The sequence below is a fragment of the Lacerta agilis genome, chromosome 2 (assembly GCF_009819535.1).
Source record: "Lacerta agilis isolate rLacAgi1 chromosome 2, rLacAgi1.pri, whole genome shotgun sequence".
Lineage (NCBI taxonomy): Eukaryota > Metazoa > Chordata > Lepidosauria > Squamata > Lacertidae > Lacerta > Lacerta agilis.
This window is the reverse complement of record NC_046313.1, coordinates 106780046-106800732: the sequence shown is the minus strand read 5'-3', so window position 1 is coordinate 106800732 and position 20687 is coordinate 106780046. Positions and strand designations below refer to the sequence as shown.

The following is a 20687-nucleotide window of genomic DNA, read 5'->3' as shown; positions in this document are numbered from 1 at the left end:
GGGAGAGATAACATTTCCCGGTGAATCATGCTTTCCTGTTCAGCGCAGTTCACCCTCTCGCTTCAGGAATTATCATTGTTATGAAATAAATGGCAGAGCACTGAACAATATGGAGTTTTGTTGGCTGAGGATACTGATAGGATTATTCGTCCTGAGGAAAGAGCACGGTAATAGATCTGTCTGCGAGGATCAAGAAGGATCAGTGGTGGTTGGGAGAAGATGTCATTGGGCCCTGAATGTTTGCATCTCAAACACGGATGTAATCATCGGGGTTGTTTTATTTCTTTATATGTAGGATTTTTTTTGAATTTTATTTTATTTTATTTTTTGGTAAGTGAAGAGTTCGGCATGGGAAAACGGAGAACAAGTCACGGACCTGTGTGGTTAAATAATGAAAAGTGGGCCCCGTGTCGATGCTTGGGAATAAAGCGTTTGAAGAATCCTGGCATGGAGGGGTCTGCTGTTGCCAAGTCAGAAAGTGACTGAGGGGAAGCGCAGGGCAGGAATACGGGGCTTTTGGGAACTATAGGGACAGAACTACCAAAATTTATTCATGTGTGCGACTACAGTGGCAGGAATGTTACTTGCCCAAAATTGGCAGGGGGTTGGACTGGATGGCCCTTGTGGTCTCTTCCAACTCTATGATTCTATGAAAGAAGAAGAAGAAGTCCCAGCGAAAGAAGACCGGATACAAAAACTTACGGAATATGCAGAAATGGCAGAACTTACTGGGAAAAAATAAGAAATGAAGATAACAAACTTTTTAATAAAAGAATGGAAATGGTTCATTGAATATTTACCCCCCAAAAAAGCAACAGATAAGAACATCGGCAGGATTGTTGTAACAACCTGCAGTTTTATAAGAGTATATATTTAAAGTAGATGGATAAATGAGTAAGTTAAGTTAATTTGGAATATGCAGAAAATATAAAATAAAGGAACCGCAGAAAAAGGGGGGGGAGGAAGTTGAGTTTTGAAATGTTAAAATGATTGTAAAGTTATTGAAATGTATAAAATTGAAAATCATAAATGAAGAAATAAAGGCGGGACGGAGGAATTCGAGGCTCAAATAAACCAGACAGCAGAACCTCCAAAGCAAAGATTGAATCAAGAGGGCAGATCAAAGGCACAAAGTCACAGCTCAGTGGCAGAACACCTGCCTCGCATGCAGAAGTTTCCAGGTTCAATCCCTGGACTCTCTAGGTTGTTGTTGTTCAGTCGTTCAGTCGTGTCCGACTCTTCGTGACCCCATGGACCAGAGCATGCCAGGCACCCCTGTCCTCCACTGCCTCCCGCAGTTTGGCCAAACTCACGCCAGTCGCTTCAAGAACACTGTCCAACCATCTCGTCCTCTGCCGTCCCCTTCTCCTTGTGCCCTCCATCTTTCCCAACATGAGGGTCTTTTCCAGGGAGTCTTCACTTCTCATGAGGTGGCCAAAGTACTGGAGCCTCAACTTCAGGATCTGTCCTTCCAGTGAGCACTCAGGGCTGATTTCTTTAAGGATGGATAAGTTTGATCTTTTTGCAGTCCATGGGACTCTCAAGAGTCTCCTCCAGTACCATAATTCAAAAGCATCAATTCTTCGGCAAACAGCCTTCTTTATGGTCCAGCTCTCACTTCCATACATTACTACTGGGAAAACCACAGCTTTAACTATACGGACCTTTGTCGGCAAGGTGATGTCTCTGCTTTTTTAAGATGCTGTCTAGGTTTGTACGACTCTCTAGGTAGGGCTGGGAAATAACCCTGTGTGAAATCCCAGAGAGCTGCTGCCAGCCAGTGTAGACATTGCTAAGCCAGTATAAGGCAGCTTCTTTTGTGGGGAGCCTTGCAAGTGTGGGGTGAGGAGGGATGGGGCTTGGGCAGAGGAGACGTTAACACTTCCATTTCTCTTCTCCATCAGCTTTCGTCCCCGAGAGAATCGTCCGTGCTTCTGGGGACCAGGCCACGCTTCCCTGCGAGTCCGTGAGCCCCCGTACCCGTTGGTTTTGGCTCCCTCTCAGTTCCAGGTGTGCCGAGGTCCAAAAGGGTTACACAGAAATAACTTGGAGCCTTACTGGAAATGAGGTGACTCCTATTCGGTTCAACGAGCGGCTGGCAAACCAGACATCGGGATCGCTGGTCCTCCGGAATTTGGTCATGAGCGATTCAGGGACCTACGTCTGCCGTTCGCCCAACTCGGAGACTCGTACCATGCTGGAGGTGACCACAGGTATGTTTCCTCAAATGATAACAAGAGTCCGCCTTCTCTCTACTGGCCTTCAAACAGAGGACCTCTTGAAATAGAAGCAGTGCCGGATTTACGTGTAAGCTAAACAAGCTATAGCTTAGAGCCCTACTCTCTTGGGGGGCCCCCAAAAAAATTAAAGGGAAAAAAAACCTGGATGTACATTTCCAAAATATAAGATAAAAAACAAATAAAATAAAAGCTACATACAGCAACAGTGTTTTGTGTTGTGTAGGCTCCTTTGATGTAAATGATAGGCCCCCAATCGTTTTAAGTTAGAGCTTAATAATTATTTCACTATTCATATACTTCTTCTTAATTGTATTTCACTATTAATATACTTCTTAACTGTATTTCAGTTCAACAAATACTTTGATAAAATACATTTTTTTGTTATGTGCAAATGGCTTTAGATACCTATTAGGTCCATAAATTACCATGTAGCATATATTCAACACAAAAAACAGCGGCAATTTGTTGTTGACCAAGGACGGCTGGACCTATAAATGGCCCCATTACCTTCAGTAGCTTATGGCCTCATCAAACCTAAATCCAGCCCTGAATAGAAGACTGGCCTCTGTAACACAGAAGACAAGGCCAACTCGTTCTTGGCTTGCGACAGAATTACAGAATTGGGGAGTTGGAAGGGATCCCAGGGGTCATCTAGTCCAACCCCCTGCAGTGCAGGAATCTTATTGCCCAAGTGGGGGCTGTTAAAAAGGTTCAACCCTCATTCACCCTTTTGCTTTCCTTTTGGCTAATACGTCTCTCATTTCTGTTTTCATCTCTGCTCTTTTAAAGAAATAATTTGATTTTCAGATTAAAATTTTACAGTCACATATCCAACATACAACATAGAAACAAGATTCCAGAGAATCTCCTGGACTTCCCTCCTCCCCTTTGTGGGTCCTACTGTTAATCATTTCCTCCTGCATCTTTTATAGTAACCCAAATCTTTTACTTCTCCATTGTATCCAAAATTCACCATTAAATTACAAGCGTTATTCCAATCCTATTAACGATTTTAATGGTTTACAATGGTTTTTAAGGTAAGTTATAAATTTCCCCCCATTCCTTGTTAACATTTTGGCCTCCCCGATTTCTGATTCTTCCGGTCTTTTTAGCCATTTCGGCTTAATCCATCAACTTGATCTGCCATTCTTCTCTGGTAGGGACTTTATCTTCTTTCCATCTCTGGGGATCTCTGCTCTTTTTGTCATGGCCTTTTATCCTCTCCTCACAGCAGCTGCAAGCCAACCATCTTAAGCTGTAGGAAGGCAGCTAGGGGGGAAATTAGCACAATAAATGCAGCCACAACTAGGATCTCTCCCACAAGTGCCCTCAGCCAGGTAATGCTGTTCATCAGGCCAGGTGTGTTGGCACCCAGCACCCTTGGGCATCCGCTGGGTCCCAGTACCTTGACAGCACCACCTCCGACCCCCAGCACTGACCCTTGCCTTGGGATGGCCAGGGCTGTGAGCCGTCATGTCTGACTCCTCACAATTCTGTTCGTTTACAGCGCCATGACGCCACATTGAGAGACATGGCTTCCCCCAAAGGATTCTGGGAGCTGCGGTTTGTTAAGGGTGCTGAGAGTTCTTGGGAGAACCCCTGCTTCCCATCACAGAGCTGCAATTCCCAGAGTTCCTTGGGAAGAGGGATTACCACTCCAGAAATAAGCACCCTTTTTTCAAATTAAATTTTTATTAGTTTTAACAAAATATAGCATACACATAACATAAACATAAACAAACAAACAATAAAAACAATAATACAAAATAAATACTTAAATCTTAATACAACTCTTATTTTCTTATCATTGTGGGTTGACTTCCTCACGTCCTCTCTTCCTGCGTTCCTTGAATATCATCTTTAGTAATTTCTTTACATTATTAAAATCATCTTTTTATTAATTAACCTTAACATCTCTTCTTATCTAATATCCTTACCATTTATTCAAACAGTTATAAACCTTAAATCTATCTTCTGAATCTACAGTCTAACATATCTTTCAGCTTACATCTAATTTTAATCTTACAATGATCTTTTAAATACATTTTGAATTTCTTCCACCGCTTCTTCCCTCTGGTCACGAAGTTTCCCAGTCAGTTCAGCAAGCTCCATATAGTCCATCATTTTCATCTGCCATTCTTCTATCGTTGGTAACTCCTCTGTCTTCCTTCCAGTTCCTAGCTATCAAAATTCTGGCTGCTGTCGTTGTACGGGAATAAGCACACTTAATGAGCTACCGTTTCCAGGAATCTTCGGCTGTTAAAGTTGTACAGTGGTACCTTGGTTTACAAACTTAATCCGTTCCGGAAGTCCGTTCTGAAACCAAATCGTTCTTAAACCAAGGCGTGCTTTCCCATAGTAGCGGGGGACTCGATTTACAAAGGGAACACACTCAACAGGAAGCGGAACATGTTCTTATTCCAAGGCAAAGTTCACAAAGCAAAACACCTACTTCCAGGTTTGCAGCGTTCTATTTCCGAGTTGTTCATAAACGAAGCTGATCTTTAACCACGGTACCACTGTATAGAGCTTTAAAATTATAGTGCGGATTTGGCCCGTGAAGAATTGGCTGCGGCTGCGGCAATTGGGCAGGTGATTGGCGGCTGTGGCGAGGTGGGCAGGCGATTGGCGGCTGCGGCAAGTGGGCCGGTGGGCTGTTGTTGGCAGCGAGCGGGCAGACAGTTGGCGGCTGCAGCGAGGTGTATAATCGGCAGTGGCTGTGGCAAGCGATTGGCAGTGTCGGGCAGGCGGATGAGCGATTGGCGGAAGTGACCTCCCCTACCCCCCAAAAAAGCTAAACAACTTAATTTCTTAATTTGGGGTTAAAAAAATACATGTCTTATACAGGTGAAACTCGAACAATTAGAATATCGTGGAAAAGTCCATTTATGTAAGCAATTGTTTTCATCAGCTACTGGAGTTTAATATTTGAGATAGACTCATGACATGCAAAGCGAGATATGTCAAGCCTTGTTTGTTATAATTGTGATGATTATGGCATTCAGCGGATGAAAACCCCAAAGTTGAGATTGTTAATTTGGGGTTCTCATCAGCTGTACGCCATAATCGTCACAATTATAACAAATAAAGGCTTGACATATCTCGCTTTGCATGTCATGAGTCAATCTCATATATTAGTTTCACCTTTTAAGTTGAATTACTGTAAGAAGTTGAGGCTCCAGTACTTTGGCCACCTCATGAGAAGAGAAGACTCCCTGGAAAAGACCCTGATGTTGGGAAAGATGGAGGGCACAAGGAGAAGGGGACGACAGAGGATGAGATGGTTGGACAGTGTTCTCGAAGCTACTAACATGAGTTTGGCCAAACTGCGGGAGGCAGTGAAGGATAGGCGTGCCTGGCGTGCTCTGGTCCATGGGGTCACGAAGAGTCGGACACGACTGAACGACTGAACAACAACAACTGTAAGAAACAAACCTTTCCACAATATTCTAATTTTTCTAATGGGAAAATACGGGAATTTGCTGAGGACCTCTTTGAACCTGGAGCTCGGCCTGCTAATTCCTCCCTTTCCCTCTTCTCTCCCCAGGCTGCCACAACAACGTCTTTGTCTCCTTCTGGTGGCATAACGCCTCCTCTGTGCGGCTGAGCTGCAGTCACTGCCACCCGCCGGGCAACTTCAAGGCAGACTCTTTTCGCTGGATGCTGAACTCAAAACCGCTGGGCAACGAGCAGTGGTTCAAGAAGACCAATTTCGGGGTGATTGTCCAATTACTGTCCACCAGGCGGAGGGCTTGGGGGCGCTGGGAATGCCACTCTCTTGCCAATCACACTTGGGTCTCTGAAATTTGCTTGGAGTCACCCGTCCGAGAGAAGGGCCCAGGTAAATCTGAAATACTCTGTATCCACCTCACATCCAGCCTCTGCATTAAAGCAAGCGTAGAAAACCTGTGGTCTTCCAGATGTTCTTTGACTACAACTCCTATCCTCCCCGGACTCTGGCTGATGCTGGCTGCGGTTGATGGGAGTCCAAAAATCTGGAAGGCCACATGTTCTCCAACCTGGCTCTGAAGACTTGCACAGAAAAGGAAGACTGCAACAGGTACAGCTTTTTCCATCTCAGTGCCAAAGGGATGGAAGCAATCCCACCTAGTGCAGCACTATTTATTTCATTTCATTTGATAAGATTGATATACCACTTAAATCAACAGAAACCTCTAAGCATTTTGTGTATTAAACAATACCTACTTTGTAAGTGTCCTGGTAAAACCAGGACATCCCATTTTCATGTAAAAGCATGATGGCCGTTTTGGGTGCTGCGATCCCACAAAATTTATCTTGCCCCAGAAAAAGCGCTTTTGCAGGGGCATGATCTTTCACAGCGCCCGAAAATGGCTTTTGGGGGGCTCCATGCTCTCATTTGAGAGCACGCCCCCCCCCAAAGCGTGCCTTTTGGGCTCCATGATCTTGCGTACGTCATGTGTGGGAGCATGCCCAGGAAGATGCGGGTCCCAGTTTTGGGACCCAACACATTGGAGGGTATATGAAATATCCGTCTCCCTTTTCCTCACCCTACAATGCCACTGTTAGTGACCTAGCTGCTCTCAGAAGTCTGTTGTTCTCAGTGCCATCTGTGGGCTATCAAGGGAACTGCAGCGTGTTGACATACTTACATTTTTGTTATATGTGTAGCGATAAGCAGTGTTAAAACACACACACACACACACACACTAAGATGGCATGCCATTTTGTCTGGATCGGCTTGCCTAAATGAAAATGCTTTCAGTTATGTGAATCTTGGATGCACAAGAGCCAGCCCTGTAGCCCTGAAATGGATTGTCTCCTACTATCCCTTGACAAAAGTGCTATTCCCAGCATCTCAGGGCTGGTATTCCACAATGAGGGATCAATTATGTAACAGAGGTTCAGGAGTGAGGACCAACCAAAGATATTTGCCAGAGCACCTGCAGAAGATCCCAAGTCCATAGGAGCATATGAAGCTGCTCTGCATAAGCAGAGTCATGCTATTGGACCATCTAGCTCAGGATCGAGATTCTTGCATTGCAGGGGGTTGGACTAGATGACCCTCAGGGTCCCTTCCAACTCTACAATTCTATGATTCTATGACTGCCTACACTGGCTGGCCTTTGTGCTTCCAAGGAAGGCCAACAGGCAATTTTGAGGTTAGGGTAAAAAAGCGCCATTTGTTCCTCATTTCAAAACAACCTCCAAACCCTTCCCTGAAGGTTCTGCTTCTGCTGAGCTGCCTCCCTATTTGGCGCCATTTCTCTCGCCAAGTCCTGCCACTTGCAAGACTTCGGACGCTGTGCCTGCAGAAGCTGGTGGAGTGAAGGGCACCGAAATCTGGATTTGGGCCTTGCTGTTCCTTGGTCTGGCTCTGGTCCTGGCTGCTCTTGGAACAGCCGTGTGGATGTGGAAGAGGCAGCCGGCAGCCAGGTGAGTTTAAGGTGTTTTCCGTGGAGGGACTTGGCGGCGGTGAACGCGGTGCTGTCTGGTGTCCATGGAGCCTGGTAGGGCGGGAGACAGGGAGGTCAACAGTAGGTGGCGCCAAAGCCAACAACAGGAGGAGCCAACTCATTCTAGTTTAGTCCCCATCCTCCAAGGTCAACGCTGAGACTAAGGAGGAAGAATCTGACAGCAGTGGTGGACCCTGGAGGTCTAAGGTTTAAGCAATGTGGACTAAATTTGCTTCTGGAGCTCCTCCGGGATTAGGGCCCCTGAAGCTTTAGCTTCGTGAGTTTCAGAGTAGACCCACCCCTGGGGCTGATGGGAGTTGAACAATATCTGGAGAGCCATAGGTTCCCTCATCCCTGCAGCAGAGAGACCAGTGCTCTGACATTTCCATGCAAGACATGTTCACATCCCTGCTGTATGTTGACACACATCTGGGCCTTCCTGTTAGTACCAGGCAGGGTTAAGATCAAAACATCCCCTTAGAACCAGCAGGTATAATGAAATGGCACTTGTATTATGGTGGCATCATAGTGTGTTATTCTCAGTCCCCATCATTGGTAGCCATGTATAGGGGGAAACACGCATTATGAAGACTTAATGTTCTATTCCAGGGGTCTCAAAACTAAGGCCCGGGGGCTGGATGTGGCCCAATCACCTTCTAAATCTGGCCCACGGACAGTCTGGGAATCAGCGTGTTTTTACATGAGTAGAATGTGTCCTTTTATTTAAAATGCATCTCTGGGTTATTTAAGGTTGCCAGGTCTGCTTCCAAAAAATAGCGGGGTGGGATGGGGTGGGTTAAATTAAATTAAATTATATATTGTCTTACAAACATTTTAACACGTATTAAAAGACCATTTCATCATAAAGCTTTTGAATAAAAAAAAATGTCCACTATTTTGTGAAAGAAAATAGTGAACATAATGTAAAAAAGTGGACTGTCCACTCAAATAGTGGACACCTGGCAACCCTAGGGTTATTTGTGAGGCATAGGAATTCGTTCATTTCCCCCCCCCAAAAAAAAAATATAGTCCGGCCCCCCCACAAGGCCTGAGGGACAGTGGGCCGGCCCCCTGCTGAAAAAGTTTGCTGACCCCTGATCTATTCCTATAAACAGGTTCAGGAGAGATGGAGAGTTTAGTTCAGGAGAGGTGGAGAGTTTAGTTCAGAGTACCACTGTTGCTGACGGTCAACCATAAAATGTATGTAGCCCTAAGACTCCTGCAATTTTCTTTCTAGGAAGCAGAGAGGAAGAAAGGAGAGGGCAGGTGAGGAATGAATGAGAAGTTCTTCCTTTTGCCATTTAACAAAAGCTTCGCCTTCCAGACTGGTCAGTGGTCAGGGGTGGGTGGGAAGATGCACTCCAACAATATCTGGAGAGCCTCATGTTGGGAGAAATTCCCACAGCGGGGAGTTCCACACAACGACCCAGAGAGATTGCACTGATAAATGATTTCATGTTTGTTTCATCCCACTCGTCACGCCGACCCCAAGGCTGCGCTTCTGTGATAAACCCAGCCAGAGTAAACGATGAACTTTACCAGAGGAAGAGTCTGGATGAGGTAAATACTGGCTGCTGGGCATTCCTGTCGGAGCTCGGGGCTAGGATATAAGTTGGGGCAGGCTCTGCACATCCACCTCCCTAAATCGCCCTTTCTCTTTTCTTGCCGGCTTCTCCACCCAGGGACCTGCTTCCCTTCATTATGCACAGCTGGAATATCCCCGAAGGAAATCCACCTCTGCTTGCACTCAAGACAGCACCACGGTGTATGCGGTCATTGTCTGACGCCCGTCACTTCCGACACCCACACTTCAACATTGGCAACCACAACTTCTACATCTCCTCTGCACAGTTCCTTTCGCTGCTTCCTCTCAAAGCCTCCGGAAACAGTGAACAAAGGGGTTCCCACACAGGACTTTTGCTCCTCAAAACTCCATGTCCCCCTCAGACCCACAGCCTCCTGCTTCGTTTAAAGAGGCGTGGGTTTTTGTTTTTTTTGCTTGTACTTGCTGCCTCTCTCTCTCTCTGGCTGTGTACACATTATATATAAAAAAGAAAAAGCTCAACAACTTTGTTCCGGTTTTCACTTTGGGGAATATGGCAACTCTATTTTAAAACATATTCAAAGTGCGTTCTTGCCCCCTCAAAGAATTCTGGGCCTTGTAGTTTGTTAAAGCGGCGCTGGGAACTGCAACTCTGTGAGGGGTAAACTACAGCTCCCAGAATTCTTTGAGGGAATGATGGTGCTTCTAAGGTGTTTTAAAGGCGCGTGCGCACACATAAACACACACACACACACACACACACACACACACACCTTTCCCATCAAATGCTTTCTCGAGATCCGCTTCTTCCTTAATCTCACAGAGTCAGGGCCAGATTAAGTCCTTTAGATGGTTGGACAGTGTTCTCGAAGCGACTGGCATGAGTTTGGCCAAACTGCGGGAGGCAGTGAAAGACAGGCGTGCTTGGCGTGCTCTGGTTCACCCGGGACACGAAAAGTCGGACATGACTGAACGACTGAACAACAAGAACAACCTGATGGCCAACCCATGGAGACATTGCTATGCATCTCTAAGTATTATTATTGTGCGATTATGAAATGACTGTATGACCTTAGAAGGTTGTGTAATTTTAGAAGGAGTGTGGCTGTGACTGTCATGAAGTGCTACTTCTGAACTTGCCACTGCGCAATTCACAGGAGACAGAAATGTATTGCGGTGCGTTTGGTTTCTAATATTTTGTCATCCAAAGGCAGGAAATTTCCTTTCAAACAGCTGCCACTTGTCCGCCTTCTCTGACCCCAATAGTTCACGGCTGTTAACACTCCCTGCTCATACTTCTTCAGATGGTGTCGTCCTAGCAAGCTTTCCTGAGCTGTTAAAACGTTTGCAGAAATTCTGAAGTTCGTTGGAAGGAATTGTTTCTGCTCACGATCCTTGAGATGCAGCAGCAGCAGCAGCAGCAACTACCCAACCCTCTTGGTTAAGTCGCTCTTGGGCATTTCGGCGTATACGACGGCTAGCGTCCCGTTATCCATCTTAGTCTGGCAACCTCCAGCCTCTCTGAACTCTAGAGCTGAGTATTCGATTTGATTGGCTCCCTGGATGGCATTGGGTAGGGAATGAGAAAATAGACACAAGGCATAAACAGATAGTTTTAAGAAACAGCCTGGCTAGATCAGACCAAAGACCCATCTTGTCCAGTAACCTTTTGACCACAAGGGTCCGCCGGGTGCCAATGGGAAGCCTGCAAGCTGAACTTTCTATTTTTATTTATTTAATATCCTACCTTTCCTCTGAGATCAAGTGACATGTACAGTGGTACCTCGGGTTACATACGCTTCAGGTTACAGACTCTGCTAACCCAGAAATAACGCTTCAGATTAAGAACTTTGCTTCAGGATGAGAACAGAAATCGCGTGGTGGCAGCACGGCGGGAGTGGGAGGCCCCATTAGCTAAAGTGGTGCTTCAGGTTAAGAACAGTTCCAGGTTAAGAACGGACCTCCGGAACAAATTAAGTACTTAACCAGAGGTACCACTGTAATGCAAGGGACCCAGGTGGCGCTGTGGGTTAAACCACGGAGTCTAGGGCTTGCTGATCAGAAGGTCGGCGGTTCGAATCCCTGACATGGGGTGAGCTCCCGTTGCTTGGTCCCAGCTCCTGCCCACTTAGCAGTTCGAAAGCACGTCAAAGTGCAAGTAGATAAATAGGTACCGCTCCAGCGGGAAGGTAAACGGCATTTCCGTGCGCTGCTCTGGTTCGCCAGAAGCGGCTTTGTCATGCTGGCCACATGACCCGGAAGCTGTACGCCGGCTCCCTCGGCCAGTAAAGCGAGCTGAGCACCACAACCCCAGAGTCGGACATGACTGGACCTGATGGTCAGGGGTCCCTTTACCACTGTAATGCACATTTCCCGTCCCCAAAACAATCCTGTGATGTAGTTTAGGCCAAAAGCGTGAGGTTGGCCCAAACAGCTCAAGGTCACCCAGGGAATGGTATATAAAGAAGTGTGAGATACAGCAATTAATGATAAATTAACAACCACTGTCAAAGTAAGAAGGGGAATATGGAAGAGTAAAGACTTTGAGGAAATAGGGAAGGTATTTGTGGAATTTGTAGAAAGGGGTCAAACCACCTCAAGAAGTGGTTTGGCATTTTTGTTTGGAAAGTTGCATAGTTAAGATAAATAATGGTCTCGGGGTGGGATGCACATTTTTATTTGTATTATTATTATTTTATTTTTATTTTTTTAAAAAAAAATAAAGGCCACCCAGTGAACTTCATGACTAAGCATGGATTTGAACCCTGATCTCCTATGTGGGGTCTTTATTAAGCCTTTTACCCAAACCAACCCCTCAAGTCCTATAACAATAGGAACAAGCCCCCAGTTTATCCTCAGAAGGAACAGGAGAAGTTACCCAGAAGTTACCTCCGTGTAGATGTGGTCTTCCGTCCCAGGTTCTGCTTCCGTCCCAGGTTCTGCTTCCTCTCTTCTCTTTGAAGATCCTTCTGGTCCTGGGATTGAAAGAAGGGCATAAGACAGGAAGAGTGAACACACAGCCCTGGGCATTGGACTCCAAATCCCATCATCCTCGTGCAATAATTGCCGCGTCAGAAAGAGCCACAAGTAAGACAAAAGCCCTGCAACTCACCATCTGGGTCCTTGCTCCCTTGCCTTTCCTTCACCTTCGTAGTCTCACTGGGGATTGAAAGAATGACAGAGAAATGCTTTCTGTGTGTTTGATATTCACAGTGTTCATTCAGACAGGAGAGATGTGCTGCGTTTGAGTGGGCATTTTATATGACTGCCAACACACCTCTGATAAGGCACAGTAAATTGAGACCCTGTCCATACAGCTCCAACTCTGTGGGTTGGTTGTGTGGCTGTTGTTTCCAGAGCCTCACAGAATGCTAGTTCAAGATTGGCTAGTTACATTTTAGGTGCTTCAGCAAAGTCATGGCTCTCAGAGCATGTGATTACAGGGCCGAGATCCTGAGACAGTATAAGTCCACAGCATCTGGTTGGAGACCAGGGGTTGTATCCAGGGGACCCATTGAAATCAATAAACTTAAGTCAGTCGCATCCATTGCCTTCAATGGGTATATTTTATGTACGAGTAGCATTGGATATGACCCCAGGTTCCAAGGAGACCAAAGTTCTGGGGTGAAAGAGAACATATTTATCGGACTCTGAGAGACTGATAACGGTAAAGATAAAGCACCCCTGACAGTTAAGTCCAGTTGCGAACAACTCTGGGGTTGCAGCGCTCATCTCGCTTTACTGGCCGAAGGAGCCGATGTTTGTCCGCAGACATCTTTTCCAGGTCATGTGGCTAGCATGACTAAGCCGTTTCTGGCGAAACCAGAGCAGCGCACGGAAACGCCATTTACCTTCCTGGCGGAGCAGTACCTATTTATCTACTTGCACTTTGATGTGCTTTCGAACTGCTAGGTTGACAGGAGCTGGGACCGAACAACGGGAGCTCACCCCGTCGTGAGGATTCGAACCGCCGACCTTCCGACTGGTGAGCCCAAGGACCAATAGCGAGAAAAATTCCATCTCTGATGTAAATGGACTAGGAAAAAAATTCTTGGAATTTCTGAGAATGCTTCCACTTCAGTGCCAGATTTCCATTACGTAAAAGCTAGCTATTTCAGTCCACTTGGGTCATTGTAAAAATAAAAAGATCAAACTTTGAATGTGGATTCAGAAATGAAACCAAGGATATTTGCCTATTCAGGAGTTCTTCTAAGGAGTATCGAGCCTCAGCATCTCTAGGTGGCGCTGTTGGTCTGATTGTATCAGAATATAAATGTAGGTTACAACTTCATGGTTGTGTGGAGACATATTGAATCCTTTCAGAAACCAGTATTTTGCAGGCACACACTGATGTTTTCATAGACTGGAAACTCCAGTCTAAACAACATACATTAAAAAAAAAAACAAATTTCAGTACCTGATGCTGTGCGAGCGACGATTCCTGCATATGAGGAATACGACAACTCCCACCAAGATGAGAGCAAGGAGTCCAGCAACGCAGCCCCCAATTATACGCGGGTCAGCCGTATTCCCTACGTCATTGGGGGTGTGGGGGAAAACGACAACCAGCTTAGAAACACAAACACCTCATTGGGCAGGAGGAAGATGGGGTGGGGCAGCTTTACATACAAAGGGGACTCCCACCCCCCAAAAAATCCCCTCCCCACCTGCCCTTTCTCCTGAATGCCTCCCCATTCTTTTTCAAAGCTGAGCAAAAACAACCCTTCGGCTTAGCTCTAACTGAGGTGTGTGGAGTCTTTGGCTATCTGCATGTTGCTGAACTTCAACTCCCCCTAACCCCGGCCATTGGCCATAAAATAAACAACTATCTGAATCTTAGCAGACATCTGAAGGCAACCCTGTATTGGGAAGTTTTTAATGTTCTGTTGGGAGCCACCCAGAGTGGCTGGGGAAACCCAGCCAGATGGGCAGGGTATAAACAAATTGTTGTTGTTCTTGTTCTTGTTGTTGTTATAATATCACATCACCACTGAAAGGTCAAACTTCTCAGTTGGGAGTCGGTCCACACATTCAGCTTTCAGCCATCAAGGAATGACTGAATTTTGAACTGGGCCCATTTATCGTAGCTAAAATGTCTACAAGCCTTTGACAAACTCGACACTCACCTTCCAGATGAGGGTTTGGCTCAGACAGTGTGTCATCCTTCATTCTTGGATTTTCTAAATTGCCTTCCAAACAGTAGCCATTCTGACAGGCAGGATGAGTACAGTTCCAGAGACCATAATGATAGCTAGAAAAACGTTTTATTGTTATCCCGTTCCTTATTTTCCGGATATCTGCAGTATTGTCGGATACCGGCATGCCATTTTGGGTCCATGTGATCTTCGTGTCGCCATCAGATTTATCCTCCCTCTGGTCCTTACAGGAATTACAGGAGAGGGTTACTGAACCATGGCGTTGAGGGGGTGTGGTAGAAGGTCTGACATCAATTCCATTTTCTTTATCTGACATAAGAAGAAGAAGAAGAAGAAGAAGAAGAAGAGTTTGGATTTGATATCCCACTTTATTACTACCCGAAGGAGTCTCAAAGCGGCTCACATTCTCCTTTCCCTTCCTCCTCCCTCACAGCAAACACTCTGTGAGGTGAGTGGGGCTGAGAGACTTCAGAGAAGTGTGACTAGCCCAAGGTCACCCAGCAGCTGCATGTGGAGGAGGGGAGACGCGAACCCGGTTCACCAGATTACAAGTCTACCGCTCTTAACCACTACACCACACTGGTTCACATAAATGAACGAATGAGTAAGAACGATCAGAACTGGGGCGGCTGACCTCAGTTCTTCCCGTGACCGAATTTTCTCCTATGCTATTCCTCTAACAGAGACTACGGTTCCTTCATCCCAATTACTCTACAGTTGGGGTCCTGACCACACTTCCTTCCATGCCCCCATTGTGGCAATGTTGGGAAAAAGAAAACAAATTAACAGACATGACATTGGGGTGAGCACAGAGCTCTGATGTGGGTACAAGTTGTTCTCCTCCTTGGACATCAGATCACTCAATTTTGCCTCAGCCTACTCTGGGCAGATTCCAACATACAGGTATATAAAAACATAATAAAACTTTTTTTGGTTTTTTTTTTAAACTTCCCTATGCAGGGCTGCCTTCGGATGTCTTCCAAAGGTTGTATAGTTACATATTTCCTTGGCTCTGCGGGTCACATAACTCCACACCCTCCAACATTTCCGCGGTGAAAATAGGGACGTCCTAAGGAAAAGCGGGACATTCCGGGATCAAATCAGAAACCAGGATGGCTTCTGTAAATCCAGGACCGTCCCTGGAAAATAGGGAGAATTGGAGGGTCTGAAATCATCTGAGGTCATGTTGCATCTACAACACAAATTTAAAACTTATTCCACTTTCAACGGTTACTTACGGCTTCCCCAGAGGAATCCTGGGAACTGTCTTTGGTTCAGGGTGCTGGGCATTGTTGCTCTCTGAGGGGGTCTCTTAACAAACCTCAGCACCTTTGACAAGTAACAGTTCCCAGGATTCTTTGAGAAAAGCCTTCTTGGTGGCGGCGTCCACCCTGTGCAACGCCCTCCCATCAGATGTCAAGGAAATAAGCAGCTATCCCATTTTTAAAAGACACCTGAAGGCAGCCCTGTTTAGGGAAGTTTTTAATGTTTGATCTTTTATCATGTTTTTAATATTCTGTTGGGAGCCGCCCAGAGTGGCTGCGGATAAATAATATAATATTTATATAATAAATATAATGTGTATATAATAAATTTATTATTATTATTATTATTATTATTATTATTATTATTATTATTATTATTAAACAACTGTTAAACCGGTGTAACACTGTGTTTAATGTGGATTTGCCCTATGTGCATCTAAGCCCCACCCAGGCCCAGATTTAGGTTTGATGAGGCCCTAAGCTACTGAAGGTAATGGAGCCCTTTATATGTCCAACTGTTTTGTCCTTTTTTTGTATATAATTTTTTATTAGTTTTCTTTTCTAACAACAAATATCAAAATCATTTCCAAACATACATTCTACATTCCCCCCCCCCCTTCCCGTTGTCTTCCTTCAGCTTCCCCTCTGGATTGTTACATTAAATGATACAATCTGCTATTCCTTATCTGTCAAAATAGTATTACAATGTTACTCTTCATGCATTTTTGTTAAGTAAAGTTGTGAATATTTATTCAAATCCTGCTACCGAGTCCATTTCATTCAGTTGTTTCTGCAGATAGTTTATGAAAGGTCCCCATTCTTGTTTAAAATCACTATTGTCTTTTTCATAGAGCTTATCCGTTAGCTTTGCTAATGTCCTTTGTCAACAACAAACTGTCGCTTTTTTGTGTTGAATATATGCTATATGGTAATTTATGGACCTAACAGGTATATAAAGCCATCTGCACATAACAAAATAGGTATTTTATCAAAGTAATTGTTGAACTGAAATACAATTAGGAAGAAGTATATTATAAGTGGGGGGGGATTTTGGGGGGGGGCAAGAGAGTGGGGCCCTAAGCTATAGCTTGTTAGGTAAAGGTAAAGGGGACTCCTGACCATTAGGTCTAGTTGCGGACGACTCTGGGGTTGCGGCACTCATCTCGCTTTATTGGCTGAGGGAGCCGGCGTACAGCTTCCGGGTCATGTGGCCAGCATGACTGACCCCAAGTTCCAAGGAGGCTAAAGTTCTGGGGTGACAGAGAACATATTTATCAGACTGAGAGAGACTGATAAAGGTAAAGGACCCCTGACAGTTAAGGCCAGCCGCGAACAACTCTGGGGTTGCGGCGCTCATCTCGCTTTACTGGCTGAGGGAGCCGATGTTTGTCCGCAGACAGTTTTTCCAGATCATGTGGCCAGCATGACTAAGCCGCTTCTGGTGAACCAGAGCAGCGCACGGAAACGCCGTTTACCTTCCCTCCAGACCAGTACTGATTTATCTACTTGCACTTTGGCGTGCATTCGAACTGCTAGTTTGGCAGGAGCAGGGACCGAGCAACGGGAGCTCACCCCGTCGTGGGGATTCGAACCGCCAACCTTCTGATCGGCAAGCCCTAGTAAATCCAGCACTGGCCCCACCCACACTGCTGTGTAACCTCCCGGTATTTTTACCAAGCTCCACGGAGACGGAGATGTTTGGCGAATTTCTGTTGCCGTCGGAACAGTAGAAAGTGCCCGAGTCGTTCATGTGGAGGCTTTTGAGGACGAGACTTAACTTCCTCTTTCCCTTTTCTCCCTGCTTTTCTGCTCGCCGTTGAAACCGCTCCAGCAGCAGCTGGTCCTCTCCAACAGAACTTGTAGAAAATATTTCCATCTCGCCTCCATGGCTGAAGCCAGCACAGATGGGGTACTGCGGAACCCAGTACCAAGTCAGTTTGGGCCCCTTAAGTTCGCAGGGAATTTCGAACTCTTCTCCAGCCTCCACTGAAAGCAACATGAGGTGGCAATGATTGCACTGAAATATTTTGTGAGAATCATAGAATTGTAGAGATGGAAGGGACCACGGGAGCCATCTAGTCTAGTCTAGTGTGGGACTCGAACCCATGACCCTGAGATCGAAGAGTTCCATGCTCTATCAACTGCATTCCGGGGGGAGAGGGGTCCCTAGTTTCAGGGGTATGTCTTGGGTATGAAACTGAAAACAGAATCCGCAAAAAAAAAATTAAACTGAAACGTGACATTAGAGTCGTTCATGAATCATGTTGGGATGGTGTCATAGACTGCATAAACACCGTACCTCAAAAGTACATTCAAAACACATTCTTCCCCCTCCACCACACCCCGAAAGAATCCTGGGAACTGTAGTATAGCCTTTACCAAGCTATAATTCCCAGGAGCCTTAAACTACGGCTGTGTACACCATACATTTAAAGCTCACAAGCCCCCTAAAAAAGAATCACGGGAACTGTAAGTGTTCTGGGAATTGTGGTTCCTTGAGGGGTGCACTAAAGTTCCCAGGATTCTTTGGGAGAAGCCATGTGCCTTATTGTATTTGGTGTGGAACTTTTACCGGAAACCAGAAGAATCTGTTAGTTGTTTATTATTATTATTATTATTATTATTATTATTATTATTATTATTGCTACCGTATTGGCCCAAATATAAGCCACACTTTTTTCCAAATTCCGATCGTGAAAAGTTAAAGTGCTGCTTATATTCGCAACCTTACGCCACCGGCAAAGAGCTGCCCAGGAGCACAGGGCAATGGCGCCCATCCCGTCCCATCCGCGGCTCCCAATAATAATAATAATAATAATATTTATTATTTGTACCCCGCCCATCTGGCTGGATTTCCCCAGCCACTCTGGGCGGCTTCCAACAGAAACCAAATACAACAATATCAAACATTAAAAACTTCCCTAAAAAGGGCTGCCTTCAGGTTTTTTCTGAATGTCAGGTAGTTGTTTATTTCCCTGACCTGTGATGGGAGGGCGTTCCACAGGGCGGGCGCCACTACCGAGAAGGCCCTCTGCCTGGTTCCCTGTAGTTTTGCTTCTCGCAGTGAGGGAACCGACAGAAGGCCCTCGGCGCTGGATCTCAGTGTCCGGGCTGAATGATGGGGGTGGAGACGCTCCTTCAGGTATACAAGCCTCCCCCAAGCCGCCAGATTTTAAAGCTGTGGCTTATTTGTGGGTGTGGCTTATATTTGGGCCAATACGGTATTATTATTTCTATGCCACTCCTCTGACTGGGTTGTCCAATACAACATCACACACTAAGAACTTCCCTGAACAGGGTTGCATTCATTTACAGTTGCCTTTGGTCTTTTTATTCTTTTCAACCTTAAATTCAGTTATCCACATTTCCACAAAAACAAAAAAACAAAAACAAAAACAAAAAAACAAAACAAACCCAACCTATTTTTTTCTATAACAACAGCAGCAACACTGTCGCCATACAAATACAGTATATGATAAGAAATGAAGAAAGACAAAGTGGATCGCCAGATGCAAGTCTGGGGCACATCCTAGTTTGATGACTACATCACTGATCGAGGAGAAAAACCTGCTGCAGGCCTGTACTGGGGGCCCTGCCAGGGATCTGGAAAACAACAACAACAACAACAACAACAACAACAACAACAACAACAACAACAACAACAACAACCCCTGTTCAGAAACCAGTTAAGTTCCCAACTTCTTGTGTGGAGCTTGAACCCAGAACACAAGGTTCAAAAGGCCACCTCCTAACGGGTGCACATCTAGCTATTTTGTTCAAGGCAGAAGAGCAGCGGCCAGTTGAAAAATGAGCAAACCCTCTTCTCCTGCTCGAATAAATGAATTTCCTCCAAGTGATCAGCTAAGGTCTCCTGCCTCAAAGTTTCCTTGCCCCTTCCTGGGAAGGGTTTGCAGCTTACCCCTGCGAGCATCTGTCGTCAAAATAGCCAGGGCGTTCGCAGCCAGAATTAAGAAAGGAAAGGGCTTCATGGGGGAAAGCGGAGAGGGGGATTCTCCAGCCATGCCCTTCCGCAGCCCGGCAGCTTCGGCTTCTCAAGAGGAACTGTGGCAAGAACATGCAAGAGGGAGGCCACAGAACTCGAAAGCAGAGTGTGTGAGAAAGAGGAAGGGCAGGACGGTTCTCTATGAGGAAACATGACTCCAGGCTTCCAAAACAGACTGTGAGTGGATAGTGTAATTCTACTGTTTGGCCACTAGGTGTCTCTGGACTAAATTGTATGTAGACCATTTTTCATTCAAAGACCGCAAGGCAGTTTTCAACAGAGAAACACAAAATAAAAGCACAAAATACATAACACAAGAGAGCGAGAAAGCCCACCTATAATTAACTGATTAATGCAACCATTAAGCTTCAAATGCCTTTTGTGAAAATGAATAAAATAGGGCACCAAGGCTAACTTTCTATCAGCAAGATCAGTTCACAAAACTTCAAGCTTTGAAAAACAAACCTTATTTCTAAGAGCCCAGATTTGTTCCCGGGGAATCAAGCAGCCAAACACTGTCTTTCCAATGCTCTGTTACAGTGAACAGTGTGTGTGTGATGCCTCTAACCATTTGTCATTGCTGCCCTTCAGAAGAACCATAAGGAAGTAACCTCCTCCCCACCCCCCCCCACCCCCAAAAAAGCACAGTTAGGACTACAAAATTGCTGAATGTGAAATGAATAGAAAACCAGGGTGCTAGTTGTCCGGAACCCTAAACAGGAGCACAGCACGCTGCAACATTTTGTTGCAGGTGTCACTTATATGTCTTATTGGTATGCCTTCAGATTGGGATTCTAAATATGAATTCCCCCTTTTGAGCTGAGGTTCTTAATCTGCGCTTCATGAACCCCTGGCGTCTATGGATGAGCTACTACAGGAAGTCCATCCCAATGCAATAAAATGAATTGTCTGCAAAAATTATCTGTTTATGTATCTATATACTGTGTGTGTGTGTGTGTGTGTGTGTGTGTGTGTCCATAGCTTTCACCAGATTCTCAAAGGAGTCCATGACCCAAAACATGTTAAGAAGCACTGCTTTCGAGGG

General features: G+C 45.5%; 2 protein-coding genes across 2 annotated transcripts; one reads left to right on the top strand and one right to left on the bottom strand.

Annotated features, from left to right (window-relative positions):
• Positions 1-36: 36 nt before the first annotated feature.
• Positions 37-9596, top strand: LOC117042156. Its single transcript, XM_033141648.1, has 7 exons — positions 37-167; positions 1905-2213; positions 5788-6081; positions 7445-7655; positions 8913-8941; positions 9168-9235; positions 9358-9596. The coding sequence occupies exons 1-7, from the start codon at positions 110-112 to the stop codon at positions 9457-9459; spliced, it is 1071 nt and encodes a 356-aa protein (XP_032997539.1). The 5' UTR covers positions 37-109; the 3' UTR covers positions 9460-9596.
• Positions 9597-10642: 1046 nt separating this feature from the next.
• LOC117042394 lies at positions 10643-17515 on the bottom strand. Its single transcript, XM_033141940.1, has 6 exons — positions 17314-17515; positions 14345-14683; positions 13636-13750; positions 12331-12377; positions 12108-12193; positions 10643-10777 (listed from the first exon to the last, which is right to left on the bottom strand). Exons 1-6 carry the CDS (start codon positions 17513-17515, stop codon positions 10643-10645), a joined length of 924 nt encoding a protein of 307 aa, XP_032997831.1.
• Positions 17516-20687: the final 3172 nt, after the last annotated feature.